This window comes from Sorex fumeus, unplaced genomic scaffold (assembly GCF_029834395.1).
Source record: "Sorex fumeus unplaced genomic scaffold, SorFum_2.1 ptg000033l, whole genome shotgun sequence".
In the NCBI taxonomy this organism is placed as follows: Eukaryota; Metazoa; Chordata; class Mammalia; order Eulipotyphla; family Soricidae; genus Sorex; species Sorex fumeus.
The window spans coordinates 20,652,273-20,674,192 of NW_026606090.1; the positions used below are offsets into that span (position 1 = coordinate 20,652,273).

The 21,920-nt window shown below is 46.0% G+C and overlaps 1 protein-coding gene across 1 annotated transcript in view; it reads right to left on the bottom strand.

The window, feature by feature from the left end:
- The window catches only part of PLEKHA2 (pleckstrin homology domain containing A2), a 75,115-nt gene that overhangs the window by 37,744 nt on the left and 15,451 nt on the right, over positions 1-21,920 (bottom strand). The window contains exon 2 of the mRNA XM_056116800.1: positions 21,115-21,278. Coding sequence (XP_055972775.1) covers positions 21,115-21,255 — 141 coding nt within the window. The 5' untranslated portion in view covers positions 21,256-21,278. The remainder of the gene's footprint in view (positions 1-21,114; positions 21,279-21,920) is intronic.

Below are 21,920 nucleotides of genomic sequence, written 5' to 3' on the forward strand. Positions count from 1 at the left end.
TGTGGAATGAGTCTATACATTGGAAGAGGAGTTAGAATTGCAGGTGACAGACTAAAGAAATGGCTGGAATTCAAAATCTCAGCTGTGGAGTCTCTAATGCATAACTTACAAATTCCACTTCTCAACACCCCCACCCCACTTCCGCCCCACCCCGTCACTCCCCGCCCCTCCCCAGAAGCTATCATGGTTCCTGGTAGTCTGAAAGAATAACCCACCCTACCCCACACATCTCCTAGTCCTCATTGCCTGAGGTTATCTCAAAGCAATAAATAAACCTGAATCTTGAATGAGGGGTGTTTGCATTGTATAAGGCCAACCTGGGTTCAATCCCTGGCAGCCCATGTGGTCCCCTGAGCACCACGAGAAGTAATTCCTGAGCGCAGAGCCAGGAGTAACCCCTGAGCATTTGGGATGTGACCCAAATAAGAAAAAAAAAACCCATGGGGACCTTTTGGTATCTGTATTGCAAACCACAATGCCCAAAAGTGGGGAGGGGGAGGGGAGGAGGAGAAGGAGGAGGATGAGGAGGAGAAAGAGAGAGGGAGAGAGAAGTGCCTGCCACAGAGGCAGGCTTGGGATGGAGTGGGGTGTGATGGGAGGGAACCTGGGGACACTGGTGTGGGAAACGTACACTGGTGGATGGATGGGTGTAGGAAGGAAAGAAGGAAGGAAGGAAGGAAGGAAGGAAGGAAGGAAGGAAGGAAGGAAGGGAGGGAGGGAGGGAGGGAGGGAGGGAAAAGTATTTTAAAAGGATTCTCGGAGTCCAAGAAGATTGATATGAGAAGTCAAAAAAGATAGTTATGTTCTTCTGCCAATGTGATGATAGATCTAAATTCTGCCCCAAATAATCAGAATAGTAGTTCCAATACAGGATATTTATTTTTCATTTATTATGTGGCTTCAAGCTCCCAAGACACAGTCCCTCAGTTCTTCTGCTGAAAAATTTGGCTTTACAAAGACAACACCACCTGAGAGCTGGTCACACAGCCTCGTTTCCCGGGCTGCAGAGGCCACACAGGCAGTGCGGTCACTGGAGGAGAGTCTGGGTGGGTGTCAGAACACTGTATGCATGAAACCTCCTGTTAACAGTATTGTGAATCATGATGCCTAACATTTAACAACTGAAATGAAAAACAGTTTTTAAATTTTATAAAAGAACTTGGGTTTCACACTGCTTAGGTCACTTGGAAAGGTGCCCTCCCCCAGACTCTGCGGGACCCAGGCCACACCACATCAGTGACAGCTGTGAGAGGCCTACACAGAGAAAACTACAAAATGCACAAAATGCTACTTCAAAAAATAAAAGAGGGCATGAGGAAATAGAAACACAATCCCCTGTTCATGGATTGGGATGATTAATATCATCAAAATGGCAACATTCCCCAGAGTATTATATAGGTGCAGTCCCTATAAAAATACCCATGTAAAATTTTTCAAAGAAACAGATCAAACACTCTTGGGATTCATATGGGACAATAACCAACCCACTCCTGCCCCGCCCCACCCCGCCTCCTTGGGGAAAGATTATGGGAGGAATCACTTTCCCGATTTCAAACTGTCCTACAAAGTGGGGTAAGTAAAACAGCAAGTACTAGGAGACATACCCTCAGAGCAGTGGAATAGAACTGAATCTCCTGAGACAGGTGCCTCAGATATGTGATCAGTTAATCTTTAATAAAGGAGCAAAAAATATGAAGTGAAGCAACCAAAGCCTCCTTAACATTTGGTTCTGCAGCTACATGCAAAAAACTGGACTCAGTCTTCTTTCGAACACCATCACAAAGCAAAATGGATTAAAGATCTTGATATCAGACATAAATCCACAAGGTAAGCAAAACTCTCCATGACAATGAAGTTAAAGGCATCTTCATGGATGAAACACCACTGACCAAGCAAATGGAAGCAAAGATAAACAAATAGGATTACATTAAACTAAGAAGCTTCTGCACCTCAAAGGAAATGATGAACCGAACACAAAGATAATCCAGAGAATGGGAGAAATTATTTACCCAACACTCATCAAATAAGAGGTAAATCCCGAGATATATAAGGCACTGGGTAGAACTTTACAAGAAAAATAAAATCCAACCCCATCAAAAAATGGGGAAAAGAGATGAACAGAAATTTTCTCAAAGAAGAAATACAAATGGCCAAGAGGCACATGAAAAAAATGCATCGCAATCATCAAGGAGATGCAGATCAAAACAACAATGAGATATCATATCACACCACAGAGACTGGCACACATCAAAAAGAACAAGAACAACCAGCGTTGGTTTGGACGTGGGGAGAATGGGACTCATTCACTGAATGTAGGAATGCCAACTGTTCAGCCCTTCTGAAAACCAATAATGGACATTCTTTAAAAAATCTAGGAATTGAGCTTCCATTTAACCAAGCAACTGCACTTCAAGGAATACAGCCCAAGGGCCCAGAACAAAATGGAGAAAAGACATTTGCACCCACATACTCATTGCAGCACTAGCCACAATAGGCAAGATCTGGAGGAAAAAAAAACAACAACAAGCAAACCCAAGTGCTCAAGAATAGATGACTGGGTAAAGAAACTATGGTACAATTAAACAGTGAGATATTACTTGGCCACATGAAAAGATAAAGTCATGAAATTCACCGCTACATAGCAAGGACCTGGGGAGTATCATACTGAGTGAAGTTAGTTTGAGGGAGAGACACCGATACAGAATGATTTTTCATATGTGGGATATAAAGAAACACAATGGTGGGATAATGATGACAAAAATAAAATGAAAACTAGTACCATAAGAACTGATATTCAGTAGGAAACCTGCCACTTGAGGGGTGAGGGGATGGGACAGGGAGGAGGCGAGATCTGTGGGAAGAGTTCGACTGGGAGAAGGAAATGATTCTGAAGGCTGGCAAACTGTTATGGATAAAACCCTCTCAGTGCAAAAACCACACAGACACACACACACACACACATACACAGTTTTTTTCTTTTCTTCTTAAAGTACCTCTCATGTAAAATGAGTCAAAAAGAGGAGAGACATAGAAAGATTGCACTCATTTGTGGAATATAAAATAACATAATATGAGACTGACACCCAAGGACAGTAGACACAATGGTTAGGAAGATGCTCCAGAGTTGGAAGCCTGCCTCATGAGCTGGGAGAAGGCAGCTGGGATAGAGAAGGGATCACTAAGTCAATACTGGTTGGAGGGATCAGTCGGGATGGGAGATGTGTGCTGAAAGTAGATAAAGGACCAAACATTATGGCCTCTCAGTATCTGTATGCTCATAAATAGAGAAAGAGGGAAACTGTCTGCCATAGAGGCAGGGGGAGGGGTGGGACGCAGTGGTGGGGGGTAATACTGGGGACATTGGAGGTGGAAAATGTGCACTGGTGGAGGGATGGGTGTTCGATCATTATATAACCGAAACTCAAACATAAAAGCTTTGTAACTGTAACTCATGGTAATTCAATAAAAAAATAAATAAAATAAAAAAGTGCCTCTCACAAAGAAAACTGCTAGGTGGGAGGCAAGGGGGATGGGGGGAATTGATGGAGGGAAGTGGACACTGGTGAAAGGATCAATGTTGAAACACCGTTTGCCCGAACAGGTCTTTGTGGCTGAAAACTCCAGGCTTTCCCCGAGTCAGGTGGGTGATCTCCCCCACCTCCCCGTACACGCAAGCTCATATGCCAGCCTTGCTCCAGACACTCATAAATAAATCTCAAAAGAGATCATCTAGCCACAAAAGTGTCTCGGACACCTGTTCCCCGCTGAGAACTCCAGGGCAATCTCAGAGGGGGCAGACCAACTCCTGCCAAAAGAAAGCCTTGGCAGCCACTCCCATGCCCCAAAGTTGTTATCATGCCTCCAGCTGAACCCCACCACCTCAAGACTGAGAGCCACTGAGAACCTAATTGGCAAAAAACTTCAGGTACATGGGTCTTTGTGGCTGAAAACTCTAGGTGATCTATCTGTACTTCCAGGAGACCCGGCAGCCATGACCAGTTAAATATTTAACTGCCTGGTTAACTGCCCAGTTAAATATTCTGGATTTTCTGGAGCATGTGGCCACACGTGCAGCTGCATGACATGTCCAAACTCTACAACACTGACAATCCTAGTGGTAGCTCACCAAATTGGATAAGATGCAACACAGAAGCCAACCAATGTGGGCTAACAAAAACATTAACACAGAAGGTTTAACTTGCAACAACAGTTTAGTAAACCCTGAAAGAGGAATTTAACATCCCACGGTGAGATAATCATTTTCACAATTTTTTCTACAGAAATGATTTTTTTGAACATTCCGTCAGCTATTAAGCAGTAACAAGAAATATAAAATAAATTCTTGTGCGCATGGGCAAGCTTGAGAGGTAGTTGGGAAAATGGAGATAGTGGTGGAGGGAAGGTGACATGGGGGTGGGATTGGTGCTGAAATATTGAATGCCTGTAGCAAATCATCGTAAACAACTTTGTAAAGGACAATGTTTAAATAAAGGCGGGGGTGGGATATTTTTTAAAAAACATTGTATGCCTGAAACCCAGTCAGGAATAACTTTGTCATTTCCTGGTGACAAAATGAAAAGAAAAATGACAGCAGCAGCTCCAGTCTCGGCCTTGGCAGCATTGGCCCGTGTCTGCCCACTACCCAAGGTCCACAATTCACCATACTGACAGCTGGGCAGAAGCTCTAATTGCCGTCTCAATTATAACACCTCACACCCACTCTGCCAAAGTGAGGCATTTATCACAGTGTACTCTCTGGTGATGCCTGTCACCGGCATGGCTCGGCCTCCTAGATGCTTCGGTGCTTGCTGGTGAGGCCATGGCTGTGGCTTCCGTGGCCCCTAATTGTCCAGCTCTTCCTCAGCCTGGATGGCATGGTGGTTGGCGAGACAAAAGTAAATCTCACATTTTATTCAACCGCATAGTGGCTGCATTCTGTTTAGAGTTTTAGGAAACCTCTATCAGGTGAGGAGAGACAGGCCTTCTGGCCCTTAAACCAGAGTCCATAAGGGGGGTCAGCTCCCCAGAAGGTCAGCGTGCAGCTGGCACTGCCTAAGGGGACACACAGTCCAGGCAGGTGTGGCCATGGCTACAGGAGCTCCTGAGCCCCAGGCCCCGCCCCTACACCACCTCGGACTGAGGAGAGTTTCTGTGAATAAAAAGATCCCGAATCACAGGGACAGGAGCAAAGCTTCCACTGAGGCTCAGGGTTCCGAGCAGCTCCCCCAGCTGCTCACCAGGAACACAGTGTCAGTTAAAGACCTTGAGCTGTGGGAATTCTGACCGAGGCATTATTGCCCACATGCGGGCAAATTTCTTGACCTATAAAAAGGGTAACCAGGCCTGCTTCATCGGCTTGTGGTGAGAATTACGTGAAATGCAGGAGCGTATCCAGCACACGGTGGTTCTTATTCCCACCCACAACGCTAATTACAAGATGCAGATGCCCAATCTCCAGCCTGGTCTCCTCAGCTCACTCACCCTCCCCCAAACCACAGTCCAAAGGCCTCCCGTGCCCTTCCTTGAAGGACTGATGGAGTGGGTCTTGGGGATCCACTCAGACATTCATCTGCACACGATGACACATAGGAATGGGGCGGATTGCAACTACTTCATCCTCTCCACCTTCCAAGGGCCGGTGCTCCACCCTCAGTCTTTGGCCATGGCCTTACACTTCTCTGGCCTCTGAGGGAAAGACAGAACAGTGACCCTCAGGCCTAATTACTCTGTAGGGGTATTAGAGAGGCATTTCACCCACCGCCCACCCATGGACTGTTCTGAGGCCCACATGAGAAACCAAGAAAATGATGGCAAATGCCTGAAAATGCAGCTTCTCTTACACACACACACACACACACACACACACACACACACACACACACACACACGCCATCCTTCCCACCCAGAGGAAATGAGTAACAGAAGCCCCATAATCACTAAGGCTTCACAGAAAGTGACATCTCAGTGTCACCCCAATGACTTGACCCAGGAGATGGATGGTGACAGCAAGGGTGGCAACCCAGGCAGACACTTCCTGGTCAAGAAAGAAGCTATCAGCATGGGTGAACTGAGGCCTCCTAGTCAGATGGCAAGGACAGGAATGCAGCAAACAGTTCCTGGGAGCAGGCAATGTCAGGACCCGTGCAAGCACCACTGCCTCCAGAAAAAGGTTTCCTGAACTTTCCACAGCACTGGGGCCTGTCATGGCCACCCATCTCTCACACTCTCTCACACACACACACGCACCAGTGCTTTTCCACCAGAGACATCCAGTACAGAGCTCCTGAAGAGATCTTTTACATTTTGTTATGATTTTTTGTTTTGTTTTGAGCAGGAGGGATCAAACCAGGGTCACACACATTTGTCTAGGCCTGAGCTCTGCCACTGCTTACAAAGCTCATTTTTAAAAGCCAATTTTCAAAGGTCTGAGTAAGAACTAAGAAGAATGTGGTCAGTGCAGTGTGCTTAAGTCCACCCTACCGCCATGTAATTGCTAAATAGGTCCAAATTTGAGAATAACTGGTCAAATCTGACAAAATCTGGCACTGGCCTTTGTATTGGAAGTATAATTTTCTGAGTTCAAGTCTTATCTTGTAACATTTTAAACATTTTAAGCATGACCTCTATATACTAACTTCTTAAACTATGGGTCATAACTCACATGGATGGGGTTGTGTAAATGAATGCAAGAGTAAATATTATGGTGCCAAAAAAATTCTGGCAATGATAAAATAAAAACACTACATCCCTGCTAGTGACATTCCCAAATGAGCCCACAGAAGTTGGCTACACTAGGGCATAACAGAGGGTTGACCCAGCTCCTGTCAGCTAGTGGCCATAGTGTTTCTTTGGAAGACCTGCTCATGTTTCAAACTTGGGGATCACCTGGGTTTGCAGTTCTTGTGACCTGGGACGGGTGCTGTGTGACAGGAATCAGGTGGGGGAACAGGAAACAAAGGGTTGGTCCCAAGTAAAGGGGTGAAGATGGGGGGGGAAGTGTGAGGAACAGGATAGGGAGGGTGTGAAGCATCTGAGAGCCCCCAGGCAGACACAGAAAGAAACGGGCTGGTGCCAAGGCTATTTATGGAATCTCCTGGGGAGATTTTCCAGATAAACCCATGTTCACCCCCAGTTTCAAGGAGCCCAATACTTGCATGTTTTTAAAGTTAACAGATTGCTGTGCCACCAGTTCAAGGTCCCCCCAGACACTGGCTGTTCCTTTTGCTGAGAGTGTGCTGGAGATACAGCAGGGCAAGAGAGAGACCGAGCCTAGTCACAGCCCACAGAGAAGCCCAGCTGCCAACCCAACAGGACAGGGAGGAGGAAGAGAAGAGCAGGGCGGCTGGACGAGAGGGAAAGGAAAACCCAGCTGGCAGTGATCGCGCACAGAAGTATGCAAGTCAAGAGAAACCTCCACATTTCTAGAAATTATAAATTGCCTGAATAAAGGAGGGCAGAGGGCAGGTCCTGATGAAAAAAACAGGCAACTCCAGCTTCAACGTCAGGACTTTGTCCAAGCCCTTTAAGGAGAAGCAACTTTTTCCTTCTTGAAATAAAGAATGTTTCCATGTGTCATTTCCAATATTTCAGTGAGAGCAACAAGAAACCCAGAAATGACTGGGAGAACCAAGTACAGACTGATAAAATCACAAGTATATTAGCATCAGAAGACTTTCTGCCTGTCTTTTACCATGAAAGTCTTCTAAAGCTCGGCTCGGGTCTTTACTCAAGAAGCTGCATGAAAGGGCCAAAGAGATACTATAGATGGTAGGCTGCTTGCCTTGCGTGTAGCCAGCCCCAGTTCGGTCCCCAGGACCACATATGGTTCCCCAGCACTGCCAGGAGTGATCCCTGAGCACAGAGCCAGGTAAAATCCTGAGCATTGTCAGTTATGGCTCCCAAAACAAATAAACAAGAAAACATCTGAATTAATACAGAATATCAATCTGGAAATCACAGCTTGAGAAAGGAAGAAAGACAAGACAATCTATTATGCATCAGGCTAGCAGCTAGGTACTTCAGCACATATTTTTCTCAACCCAAACAATCCCATTTTACAGACGGAGAAACTAAGGACCAAGAAGGTGAAGCAACTTGTCCAAGGTCACTCAGGAAGTTCAGACAGTACCAGAACTTAAACTTCCTGGTTGTGAAATTACACGTACTTTACATCACACTACTTTCCATGAGATGATGCCTCAAATGTACAAGACTTGTTCATTATCTAAAAGCTGATTATCAATGAAAGGTAAATGCAAGAGCAGGACCAACAGGGTTACACCAAATGAGGCCCTCTAGAGTTGCCCAAGCTGGGAGGGGCAGGAACTAGTCAAACTGGCTCTTGGGACTTGAGCTCCAAAAGCCCAGGGATTCGGAGAGCAGAAAGGAGGAAGGAAAGAGGCAGGTCACTCCTTACCTTCCCGTATCTCTCCAGAGTGGACACAGAGAGCAAGGACATGGTAGGTAGTAAACACCAGAGGGAGGAGGAAGGGAGCACTTGTGGGAATCCTGCAGCTAGAACATGAGCCCACATGGCTGCCCGTGGGCTAAAACCATCACAAGCCAAGACTAGACACAGATTCTCAGCAAAGAAGTAATTGCCTAGAAAGAGCAATTGGGAATGGAGGAGAATTCCCCCAGCTCCACATTCCACACCCCTTGCCCTGGCATGAGAGAATGAACAGTAACCAGCTACTGCCAGCAGTGGGTGACCCAGACAGTGCCTTTAATTGTTGCTCTGCCATCAAACACATCTCTTCTCTCCAGCCTGTAGCTCTAGCTTCTGAAACTAACTTGGGAGATGGTGGGATGCCCAAGGTTATTTTTCACACTCCCTAGTTTAAAATAGGCAATTGATCTTTGCCTTCATGAGAAGTCAATTTGAAGTTGTAAGGAGCTGTGTGGGCCTAATACTTTCATTCGACACACACCCCAGCACCACTGTCGGTCAGGATGGACTTTAAGATGTGTCATTCTCCTGGTCACTATATCCCAGCTTCTTTAACTGCCTCCTCCATTGCTGGTGTCAGTGACGGGATCAAAGGCCTGGAATCCAGATCATCTCCTGACAGATGCAGGTTCCTAGACTCCAGCTGCTGGTCACTTAAACAACTGCAAAGCCTTAAACTCAGTATGCCAACTCCTTCAACTCTTTCATCAACTCAGTTTTCTCCACATGTGCCTTAAACACAAGTGTTATTTCCCTCTCACCCTCTAATTGGTTCTTCTCCTAATAGTCCTCTATGTGCTGGCAGCTGATACAGGCTGAACCTCAGACTGTCCCCTTCTTCCTTTCTTCCTTCCTTTCCTTCTTCCTTTCTGGCTCACTAAGTGTGTCATTTTCTTCTGTGTAGCTCTCAAGTCTCTCTCTTTCTCTCCACTCCCACTATTCCACCCCTACCCCCCTGGCATTTATCGGGAAGCTCAAGAACAGATTCTCACCTGTCATCTCTCACCCCGGGATCTCCAGCTCTGATTCATGCTGATACCACTGCCCAAACAAATTTTCTTGACAAATACCACCTTAATGTCACTTCAGAATTTAACAAAGTACATCTATAAAGTATTTTATCTTCACGTGACCACATGAATGAGGTGATTTCTATCATTACCTTTATTTTACAAGTGATCTAAGAAAAAGAAAAAGAATGTTCAACTCAGACTATAAGAACAAAATAGTGGTCGTCAGAAGCAAAGTGTAAAGGTAAAGGTAAAGGCCCTCCCGTTGATCGTCGATTTGCTCGAGCGGGCCCAGTAACGTCTCCATTGGAGACTTTGTTGTTACTGTGTCTGGCATATCGAATACTCTCGGTAGCTTGCCGGGCTCTCCGAGAGGGGTGGAGGAATCGAACTCGGGTCGGCCATGTTGGCCGCTTGTAAGGCGAACGCCCTACCCGCTGTGCTATCGCTCCAGCCCGAACACATTATTTGAAGGGTGTCATTTGCCTGGTGAAGAATGGAACTAGATTTCTAGCAACTAGATTCTAGGAACTAGATTTTAAACTCGGTGTTGTTTACAATTTAAATGCCTGGAACCTGTATGTTGCTTCAATGAGAAAGAAATTTAAATGAATGATTCCCTAATTATTCCCTAAGATCCCTAATTAATGTATTCATCAAATTGTCCTATCCTCAGCTGATCTAAAAACGGTTCTGATGCAAAATCTAGCAGTCGGCCCTTTCTCAAACATATAATTACCTACTCGGCCTTAAAGATGCTATTTAATAATGGCATTAATTAGGTATATAACATATGTATGAATATATAACCTATGTTTAAAACAAATGTTGAAAGTGAAAATCTAAAACAAAAGATAACAATATAACCAAAGACAAAAATCTAAGAAAACTAAGAACAACCACCAAATTTTGTATAAGTGAAATCTCCTCTAAGATTCAAAGCTTCTTTTTCGTTAGCTGCTGGGACTTTAATATCAAGATGGGTTTTAGCCTCTTTTAAAGTCCTTCTCAATTTTTAGGTTTTTTTTTTTCATTTTGACAATGCAAATTTTTCTGTAAATACAAAACTGTTGGGAATAAAGGATAATACCAAAAAACACAAAATGGCTTGTTCTTCAAGTCTGTGTTCTCCCTGGAATACATATCTCCCTTGTTTGTCTCGATGTTTCTTTGCTCGTCGTTTTTCACTCTGGAGAAGCCTGTGTTCTCTCTGGAACATGTGCTTCTCCCTCTCCCTCGCCCCTCACATTTTTCTACATAAGCTTCAATAAAAACTTTAACAATAAGACACACACACACACACACACACACAGAGCAAAACTGTACTTCATTGTATGTTAGCTCTCATAAAGTCCATAAATAATTTTATTCTTTTTTTGTCTAGAAATATAATTTAAAAGGCAATTTTATTTTTGAGCAAGTAAGTCCAAATCAAAAACTAAGTAATATAGAAATGAAGACTGTCATAAAAATGAAAAAGAGATTCATACATGCAATTCACAGAAATTCCTACTGTTGATTAGATAAAATCCAAACTTCTACGCCAGAACGATACATATTCTAAATATCATGCTTGTTTTGGGGCCATATTCTGTTGTGCTCAGAAATGATGAACCCCTGGCAGTGCCTTAGGAGAACATAGGTGGAGCTGGAAATTTGCACAAGGGTTGTGGCTGCAACATCTGCATACCTTAATTCCTGTAAATATTCTAAATCTTTCATCATAATTTTATTCTTAAGTATATTATTTGGGGGGTTGTTTGTTTCCAGTGGTTTGTTCCTGGCGGTGTTCGGGGCTGACTTCTGGTTCTTGCAATCAGGACTTATCCCTAGCAGACTCGGGGACAATATGGTGTTTTGGGAATTGAACCTGGGTCGGCCACAGACCCACTGTACTATCTCTCCAGCTCCTATTCTTAAAAATATTGATTTGGGGGCTGGAGTGATAGCACAGCAGGTAGGGCGTTTTCCTTGCATGCGGCCGACCCGGCTTTGATACCCAGCATCCCATATGGTTCCCTGAGCACCAACAGGAGTAATTCCTTTAGTGCAGAGCCAGGAGTAACCCCTGTGCATTGCCAGGTGTGACCCAAAAAGAAAAAAAAACAATTTAATGATTTACATTTAGCAGATTTTTCATTTTGACAAAAGTCCAGATATACAATTTGAAATATTGGGGGACATTCCCCCCCCAAAAAAATCTGCTTAACACAAAGTATAAAGGCAAAAACATGCCAGAAGCCCTACATGCCTCTCAAATTCATGTATCATGATATAGAGTCACTACATAAATTACAGAGTCTTTTAATTAAAAACACTTGGTTCAAACAATTGCTGAACATCTGAAAGCACCTATACATGTGAAGAGTATCTCTGGACATGCAAAGAGTACCTGCCTGCCTCCGGCTGGGGACTCTGAGCCTGGGGGACAGGAGTGACAGATGAAATCTATTACTATCAGCCTTTTTGTATTTTTAATTTTCTATCATGTGCATACCAAAACTTTGTGTGTGTGTGTGTGTGTGTGTGTGTGTGTGTGTGTGTGTAGATTCAAACTCAGGACCTCATACAAGCAAACCAGGTAGGTCATTTTAAAAATAAAGTTCTAAATAAAAATAAGTTTTAGATAAAAGTATCAGATTTGAACAAAATTTTGTTCCGTGTTTTCTGATACAGAAATTCAAATTTATAAAAATGCCTTTTTTTACCTTGTCTTGAAAACAAAACAATTGTCCATTTACATATTACACACTAATAAAATTTTCTGCCACTCTTCTTTATTCTTTCATTAAAAAAAATAACCAAATAGTAATTTTTTGGTCAACAGAGCTAGAGCTCTAGGCTTTTTTCAATGGAAAGAAACTGCTTTGGGCTTTTTGTTTAGTTTTGTCTTCTGTGAAGGCACAGGTCAGAGAGAAAGCCCACAGGGTTACTAACTTCATCCTTTGCATGAAGAGATCCGGGTTCAATCCTGGTACTCATGGTCCCCTGAATATCTCTGGGAGCAACCCGAAGCACTCTGGGTTTGCCCAAAATGCACAAGCAAAGGACTTTTACTGAAGCCTTCAAGTTACCGGGAGAAACACAATCTCTTTTGGATACTGTTGTACATAATTCCTGTCATAGCCTTTGGAAAGAAAAATCATCTGGTTAATTTTTGTCAAAAGAAAGAAAAACACATTTGTTGAGCACAGTTGACAAGAGCTACAATCTAGCACAGGACTAGTTTCAAGTTTCTGTTTATCCTTTATCCAGAGCTGTGCAATTTAGGCTTTCAATTTCTTAGCTGAGTGGGCATTAGAGGGTTGGAACATAAGGGTTGCTGTGCAACTAAAACATAGTTGCTCTGTAGGTCACTGTAATAAAGCAGAGCAGCCTAATTAAGTAATTTCATCTCTTCTATCATGATAGGGGCCAGTAGCCAATTAAAATACAAGTGCTGGTGCCATAATATTATTGTACAATTCTAAGAGAAATCCAGCCAATATTATTTTCTATACAAGGTGTATCCGTGCACTTGATATTACCGGCATATTCATTTTTATATGCATTCATCAAATCAGTGGCTACCACCAGTATTACTGAGACTTTCCATTTATTTTCTTAGCTACTGGTTTTTCTCCTCTGTAAGTTGATGGTCATCACTCCCTATATGAAAAGTCCTGAATCCTTACTTGAGCACATGGGCTCTACATTTGAGCATTCCAGGCTATTCCACATCTACATCTGGTGCTGACCCCTCACCTGCGCCCATGGCATACCTCCTGAGCACAGTCTCTACCTTCCATATGGGTCTGGGAGCCTGCAGCTGAGGGTGGCCTACAGGCTTCCAAGAGCTCTTGTGCCCACACCTACAGAGCCAGAACCAAGACCGCCAAGTGGGTCGTGCTAAGTCTCGTTCTCTGGGGAAAACTCAGGGTCCCCTTTGCCACTTTTCCTACGTCCCCATCATTTCCCACTTCCACCCATCCCCTGGTCTGCTTGCTAGTATCCTTGACAGGCTCTGGAGGAGCACTATCTTAACATGAAATGACACAAATCTCTGTGTCAGGAGCTTCTGGAGCCCCAATCTTTAACCACCTTCTTAGCCCTATGAGCTCACCTCTTTTCCTTGGTGCTACTTTTGCCCCAAATGACCACTGGTTCTCTCACTCAGAACTCTGACTACTCTCTCTCATCTCAGCCCAAATATATAACAGCCCAAATTCAAATCCCACAAGGTGCTCCACAAATATGAATCTCCTACCATACCAATCACTCTACTCTTAGCCATCTCCCAAGAACTAGATCTAGCAGTACCCAAAACACACAATGAAGAGGTTCTCTGTAGCTGTCTTTATCACATGTTTATTTAATCATCCATTTTCCCACCTTAGTGGGAATCCTGTGAGGGCAAAGAACTGGTCTTGCTCACTGCTGTAACCTCATCTGGACTGTTCTCACACACACACACACACACACACACACACACACACAGCAGGTTCAGTAACTACGTATCAAATAATATTGCTGAACTGTAGGTCCTCCTCTTCAAAGTCTACTGAGAAAGTAAGGACTGAGGGCCAGAAAGATAGTCCAGCAGGTAGGGCTTGTATATAACCAACCCTGGTTCAATTTCCAGAATCACATAGGGTCCTCTGAGCTTGCCAGGAGTGATCTGTAAGTGCAGAGCCAGGAATAAGCCCTGAACACCGCTGGGTTGTGACCCCCAAATCCAAAATAAATAAATAATTAAAAATTTAAAAAAGAGAGTAAGGACTAGAAGTCATGTTTAAGATTTCTCATCCAGGGACCGTTTAACCCTGCATGCCCCCTCCTGATTATTCCATGGAGTCACATGAAAATCACATAAGTTGGAGGTCACAGCACAAGACTAAGGGCCCAGTCTACAGGACAGAGGGGAGGCACAGGACGAAAGAGGGTTGGAAGGGTGTCATGGTCAGAATAAGGCTGAAGAACACTGACCTAGAGTCCCTCTCACCCAGAGAGACAGATAACTTGCCTAACATGCTTTGTATCTTCTACAGAGCATCTAGTAGAAGAGTTAGAATCTGATTCTTGATCTCTTGTCTTCCATTCTTGAGAATCTATCATTTTTTTTTACTTTATTTTTTTTTAATTAGTGAGACATATGAGGTACAGTTGTAGACTTACAATTTTTTGCGCTTGGGTTTCAATTACACAATGATCAAACGCCCATCCCTCCACCAGTGCCCACTTCCCACCACCACGGATCCCAGCATCCCTCCCACCCCCCATCCCCCCATCTCACCCTGCCTCTTTGGCAGGGCATCCCCTTTTGTTCTCTCTCTCTCTCTCTTATTGGGTGTTTCGGTTTGCAAAAGAGGCAATGGGTGACAATCATGTTTGGTCTATAGTCTACTTTCAGCATGCTTCTCCCATCCTGGGAGGATCCTCCCAACACCCTTTATTTGGTGCTCCCTTCTCTATCTGAGCTCCCTTTTCCCCTAGCATGTGTGGTTGGCCTCCAAGCCATGGAGTAAAATTCCTGGTACTAATCTCAGCTGAGAATCTATCATTTAGACTGCACACCCCAGCCTTCTTTCTTCCCTACTGAGCAAAAGCAAGAGACAACTACAGCTTCTTCTCCTTCAACCCAAACTGACATCTAGGCGGTGAACTTCATGTCTGAAGTTCTGAACACAATTGTTTCGCTTATATTTTCATCTCCTAAACGAAACCTGAAACTCCCTGATAGCAAAGACCTTTTCGAATTTACCTTCTACATGGACAACAGGACCCTGCACAGAACTAAGCAACAGCTGGCATCGGAGGAAGAAAGTGGGCAAAGATGGGAAGGGCGGGACAGGGAGGTCTGGCAGGCCTGGGCGCAACCTCCGACAGTCATGACACTTCTGCACTTTGCAGTTCATTGCAAGAGCAGCACCAGTCCCATTGCCCAGGGTTACTGCGAGATCGTGAGGAAATGATGTATGCACAGCATTGTGTACACTAGTTGGTATGAGGCAGCCTTCGGGAAGTACACCCTGCTGTTAGTGTTGATAGTAACAGTGGCAAGAATCAAAACAGACTCTTAAACACTGTTGTGATGGAAGTGTGTGTGTGTGTGTGTCTGTGTGTGTGTGTGTGTGTGTGTGTTGGGGGGTGGTAGAGGGTGGTGGGCAGCAGATAATCAGGATGTTCTGGTTGGTCATTTGAAATCTTACCTGCATGGGCAGTCTGTTAGAGAACAAAAACAGCTGAGGGTGCAGGTAGCTGAAATATCAAACCCAGAGCTGGCTTGCCCCCTCTCTCCACATACCTGCGCAGACAGACAGGAAGAACCCAGAGGCCACCTGACAGCGAGTACTGACATGGACGCGGTTTAGATCAGCAGCGGCAGAAGACAAGAAAGATGCAGCGCAGTGAGCATGGACTGGCAGCAAACTCCACACTGAGTGTCCTGCATGGCAGAGCTGCAGAGCACCAGGGAAGGAGCCGGGGGCACGAACGCCAGAAGAAAGACATCGGGGCCACCACCCACATACATAAGTCCCTGTTTCTATGGCAGCTCCAGCCCACAGACGTGAACTGCTTGAACTGTTCAATAAAGAGCTGATTACTCAAAGCGCTGTAGCACCAGAGACATATGGTGTTGTATGTGCCAGTCTGTCACAGTCTCCCCCACCTGCCGTAGTGGCACTAACTCCCAAGCAGCTTACAGAGCTAAAGAACAGAGACATGGATGCAGGTCAATGCCCATTAAGTAACGAAGATATCTCACTCATCTCCTTTTCCACACGAAATCCGATGTCCAGTAACCAAGCACACAGATAGCGACATTTCTCTACACAAAAACAGAACCAAATGCTGCAATGTGCCCCTGGGGTCACCCCCTTCCCCCCCCCCCCACACACACTCTCCCTCTGACTCGTGGCTCTCTGCCTGTCCCTGCCCCACAGAGGCTTTGTCCTCAGTCCAGCATGATGGGCCGTGGCTCCGTATTTCCTAACGGGCTCCCTCCTGGCGGACTGGGTCTGTTCACTCGCTCATACACTCCCTCCTTTGCTCATCAGCAGCTGGACTAGCTCTTCATTAAAAGGAGAAACCAGGAGCACCATCCACCTTTCCTCCCGTCGGGAAGGACTTCGGTGTTGAGGATAATTACCACGGCGTCTTAGATGGGCAACTTGGCCAAGTGTCTGTGATTTTATATTGTTGGAGCCATTCATTATATCCCTGGGGGTTATCGCTTTCTATAAGTTTGCTGTGTCTGAGCCAAGAAAGAAAGCATATGCAGATGTCTGCAGAAATTATAACTCCATAAAAGAGTTTGAACAGCTCATGCAGGTTGCTATTTTTCCTAGATGCAAAACAGCTTGAGAATATAAAGAATAACTTTGGGTCAACTTTCACATAACTTTGGCCTGAGCCGCGTTCTTAAACTTAGAAAAATGAGTATGAGGGCTAAGGAGCAATTTGTCTCATAAATAATCATTACAAACAATTAACTACTGTGGGAGAAAAAGGGTGCTAAACTGGATATACTCTCGGCCTGCTAGCCCTGAGAGTCTGACAGCTTCTTCTTTTCAGAGATGACCTAGAGACAGAACCTTCTCTTCCCAAGCCAATATTAAAATTAGTCTCAGAACTAGCACTAAAGCAAGGAAACTAACTGCCATGGTCAGAAGCTGATGGTCCCACTTGGCTACTGTGTAACTACCCATGGGCATATTTCTTTTCTGCCTCACCCACCTCACCTTAGAACAAAGATAATAATATCTACCAGCTGATTTGCTGTGCAAATGATATGAAAACTCAAGTTTCTTTGAGCAGTGCTTTTTCTATCTTCAGAACAGTGCTAGGCACAATCCAATAAATTCTCCTTATTTTACAAAAATGTCCATTGTTAAGGTTAGAATGGTTTTGTAGTCATTAATACTAAATGAAAAGCGGTGCCAATAGCTAAAGAAATAAAATGTTTTGAATTATTGCCATGCCGCATTAAGACTCTCCCTTTTTAGGTTCTACCAAAGCCGGCTGAAACCTTGACTTCCGGGAATATTGGAGAATCCAGGAGGGAAAGAAGACGCCAGAACATCCAGAGCTCAGCCCAAAGAGACACAGAGAGCCGCTGCCTGGGCAGCTAAGCCCACCACAGAGGCGGACCCTGCAATCCCAGGCAGGTAGTGAGGAACAGAATCCAAGGTCAGATGCTAAAAGCAAGAGACAGTCAGGTCCAGGCAGTTCAGTATAAGTGAAATTCCCACAACTGGCAGCATTCGAGATGCAAAATAACAACAACAAAACGGCTATTTTAAATCATTTTTTTCCTTTCGTATTGGGGGGCCATACCTGGCAGTGCTCAGGGCTTACTCCTGGCTCTGTGCTCAGAGATCACTCCTGGAGGTGTTCAGGGGACCATATAGTGGTATCAGGGATCTAACCCAGGTCAGCTACAAATAAGGCAAACCTCTTACCCACTGTACTCTCTCTCTCTCTCTCTCTCTCTCTCTCTCTCTGACCTTTGGGGAAATTTAAAAACTTAAGAAACAAGAAGAAAAAAATTAACAAATGAACAATAAGCAAAAAAAGCAAGAGAAACTGAAGAAGATGAAGAAAAATGGATAAATCCGGGGGTGGGGGGCAATGGCTAAAAAATGCTTTTTAAAGGAATAAAGTGTTTTAAAAAGGAAAAAGTGGGGTTGGAATGACAGTCCAGCCAGGAGGGTGTTTGCCTTGCATACAGTTAACCCGGGTTTGATCCTCAGTCTCCCATATGGTTCCCCCAAGCCCGGCAGGAGTAATTCCTAAGTGCAGAGCCAGGAGGAACCTGAGCATGCTGGGTGTGACCCCAAAGCCAGGGAGGGGTGGGGGGCCGGTTCCTCCTTCCCCCACTGTCTCAGCAGTCTGAGGACAGTGCTGACCCGCAGGCATGGCTGTGAAACCATCTGCCCCTGCCCCCCAGAATGCAGAATGGTCAGCACTCCTCCCCCAACTCATACAGTGCAAAACGAGCTAGAAGCACCCTGGCCCAGGAGTTCGAGGCACTCAGAGCACATGGTCTTGTTGAGGGAGCACTGGGCATCTGTGCCCGCACCTCCCTCTTCTCTCCCCAGGGAGCACTGGGGCCTCTTCCTGTCAGGCCGCCCCCAGTGCTGCCAAAGACATGCTCAGTTCCTCCCACTTCAGCTGCGGCTCAGAGGCAGCGCCCTCCCCACCCCACCCCACCCCCACCCCGTGGTGTGCAGTCCGAGGTCAGACTGTCAGTCTGTGACTCCTGGGGAGAGCTGCTAAAAACAGCAGGAAAAAAAAAAAAAGCTCAACAACAACAACCCCTCCTGCAAAAAAATAATAAAAAAGGGAAAAGAGGGGCTGGAGAGAGAGTACAATGGGGAAGGCCACACCCTGCATCCACTTGACCTGACCTGACCCCTGGCACCACAAAAGGCCCCCTGAGCACCACCAGGAGTGACTCCTGAGCACTGGAGGAAGCCCTGGCCCAAACCAAAAATAAACAAAAAGGAAAAGGACCTCCAAGGGTGACACTACAGTTCGATGGCCCAAGGTAGCCTTGGCCATGGCCCAGGTGAAGGAGAGTCCAGGCGTCAGGGGCAGCTGGCAAGCACACGGCAGGGTTCCTGATACGCAAATACACGTGGGCGAAGCGTGGCCAGGTAGAAAGCATGGTGCCATGCATGCCGGCAACAGCAGCAATCCAGTCAAGTCTTCTGAGCTAACGCGGAGGGTGACTGGGAGAAAACCAGGAAAAGGGAATAAAGTCCAGAAACCATATGTCACTGGCATGCTGGAAGCCAAGCCTGGTGACAGTGAAAAGCTGACTGCAATCTTTTTAACTTCAAGGAGTGCCTCGAATGCTCCCTCCTTTGACGGTCAACCTACTGACCCAGCTGTGAGCACCTGGGAAATGAACCCAGCAGGCCCCTCAACAAACCCAAGCCAGAGAATGAGAAGAGCAGGCACTGCGGGCAAGAGTGTCTGCCCAGTGCAGGCCACTACTGACGTTCAGCACTTTAAAATAGCAGGGATGGGGCTGGAGCCATAGCACAGCAGGTAGGACGTTTGCCTTGCACGCGGCTGACCCGGCTTCGATTCCCAGCATCCCATATGGTCCCCCGAGCACCACCAGGAGTAATTCCTGAGTGCAGAGCCAGGAGTAACCCCTTTGCATTGCCGGGTGTGAACCAAAAAGCAAAAATCATCATCATAATAAAATAAATAAAATAAAGTAACAGGGATGCAAGGAAAACGTGGGGCATAGTTCTATTTATTGAGGGCTGTCTTTCCCAGAGAAGACAATTAGCAGCAGTGGGCCTGAGTAATTTTTTCCTATCAACAGGACTTGCTCTCGGCTATCAAACCCAGAGGAGCAAGGACAAAGGAGCCCAGAGGATTAGTCCCCCAGTAATAAGTTAGAGCTTCAGATCATTTTGTATTCTACTTCAAATCTCAAAGCAGAAATCCAGGCCCCACCATCCTGCCTTCACCTCCCCCCATCTCTGAACCAGCGCTGGATGTCAGATCTAGACCCATCTCCGCTCCACCAAAGCTGAGAATTGTGAGTTTGCCCTTCAAGGACCACATCAACTGGGGCCTATTCCACCAAACCTCTCCCAGTGGCAAGATGAAAAGAGCCAGTAACACTCAGTGCCAGAGACAAATAATCAGGGGCATAGCACTTTTTGGCCAGGCCAGTAAGGACTCCAGGAATTCTGGGCACAGCAGTAAAAGCTAAAAAATATGCACAAATCTTTGTGCCTGACAAAATTCTTGCCAAAGTCAAATATCCTGTGAGAATCTGCTTTGTTCATTTGCAGCAAAAAAGTATTAAAAATAGGCGACCTTAAAAAGTCCCTACCCTGAACCGGAGCAATAGTACTCTAAAGCAGGTGCGTGCCTTACACGTGGCTGATCTGGGTAGAATCCCCAGCATCCCTTATGTGGGACCTCCCCAAGCCACATCAGGAGTTCGAACCTGAGCATGGAGTCAGGATTAAGCCCTGAGAACAACTGGGTGTGACCCAAAACCAAAAAACAACAACAGAATCACCATCAGGGCAGGGAGCGAGCTCAAAGGGCTGGAGCGTGCACTTTGCACGCAAGAGAACCAGCTTCCCTCCCCGGCAATGGGAAGGAGCACTGCCAGGAGCAACCACCAAGCAACAGGCTCAGAGTAGTCCCTGAGCACGGCCAGAGGTGACCCAAATATGGGGGGAGGGGGGAAGAAGGGGGCGGTCACCTCCCAGCTAGGGTTCCGGCTCCTTGGTGCAGGAGTCCCACAAGCCCAGCTCAGGAAGCAGGTCACATTCTCTGCTTGGGAGTGGCCGAGACTGGAAGAGCAGGAGTGACCATAAGGTCGCAGCTCTGACAAGAGAGGTGAGAGGAAGCCAGTGGAACCTCAGAGGGAGCCAGCGTGGCGTGTGTCTGGTCTGTGTCTGAGAAAAGGCACTGGCTCCCGGGGTGAGGAGAGGCTGAGTGGCTTTCTCTTCTCCTCAAGTTAAGGGCGGTACCCTCGGGTCAGGGGAGAGATCAAGGGCGGGCTCCTGCGCACGTGCTCACTGGCCTGCAGGATGGGGAGGCGAATGCAAGACGGAGCCCCTGAGGCTCATCCCAGGGATGTTCCTCCCGGGCAATGCCAGGCTGCCCGGGGGGACTACCCTTGCAGTGTCTCACCTGGGGGTTGTCCATGAACCAGAGAAGGCAGTTGGCCTGGGTATCCAGAATAAAGTATCTCCGCAGAAATTTGCCACTGTTCTCATTCTCCTCGATGTCCAGAAACCCACAGATTCGGTTCTGCCGATCCACATAAGGCATTCCTGGGCTCTGCTCACATCACCCTGCGGAGCAAGAGGAAGGTGTTGGTGAGAAGGAAGGCAAAAACGCATCTGCCTCCAGACCTGCAGGGAACTCGCTCTGGTATGCCTCCTGCCACGAGAGGCCGGCACCTCAGCCTCTCCTCAGCCTCCATCCCCAGCGTCAAATATTCCAACCAATCCGTCTCCAGAAACCTCCGTCAGAGCTATTCAGAGAGCAGTCATCAAAATCCACTAGCACGTGGTTCATTTTCTGAGGTTTTAATAGGCCAGGCAGAGTATTAGGCAATTTTACACATGCAGAAAATGGAATCCCAGACTTTGCGTCAGAGCTCCAATTCCAGGCCCGGTCACTTCGCAATTACATGACCACACTGAGTTCTACAAACCTCAGTTTCTGCAGGTGTAAAATAGGGCTGATAATGGTCCTGACACTCCAGAAGATCCTGCTGGGAATGAAGTACTGTGCACACACTTTGGACCTCATAAAGACTAGGCAGGCATTATCATTATTCTTCATAGAAGCCTTAGAAAATCAGCCATAACCCACTTTTATTTTTTCTTAAATTTTTATTAGTGAGACATCATGAGGTACAGTTGTAGACTTACAAATTTTTGTGCTTGGGTTTCAATCATAACCCACTTTTATACACAGGGAAACTAACC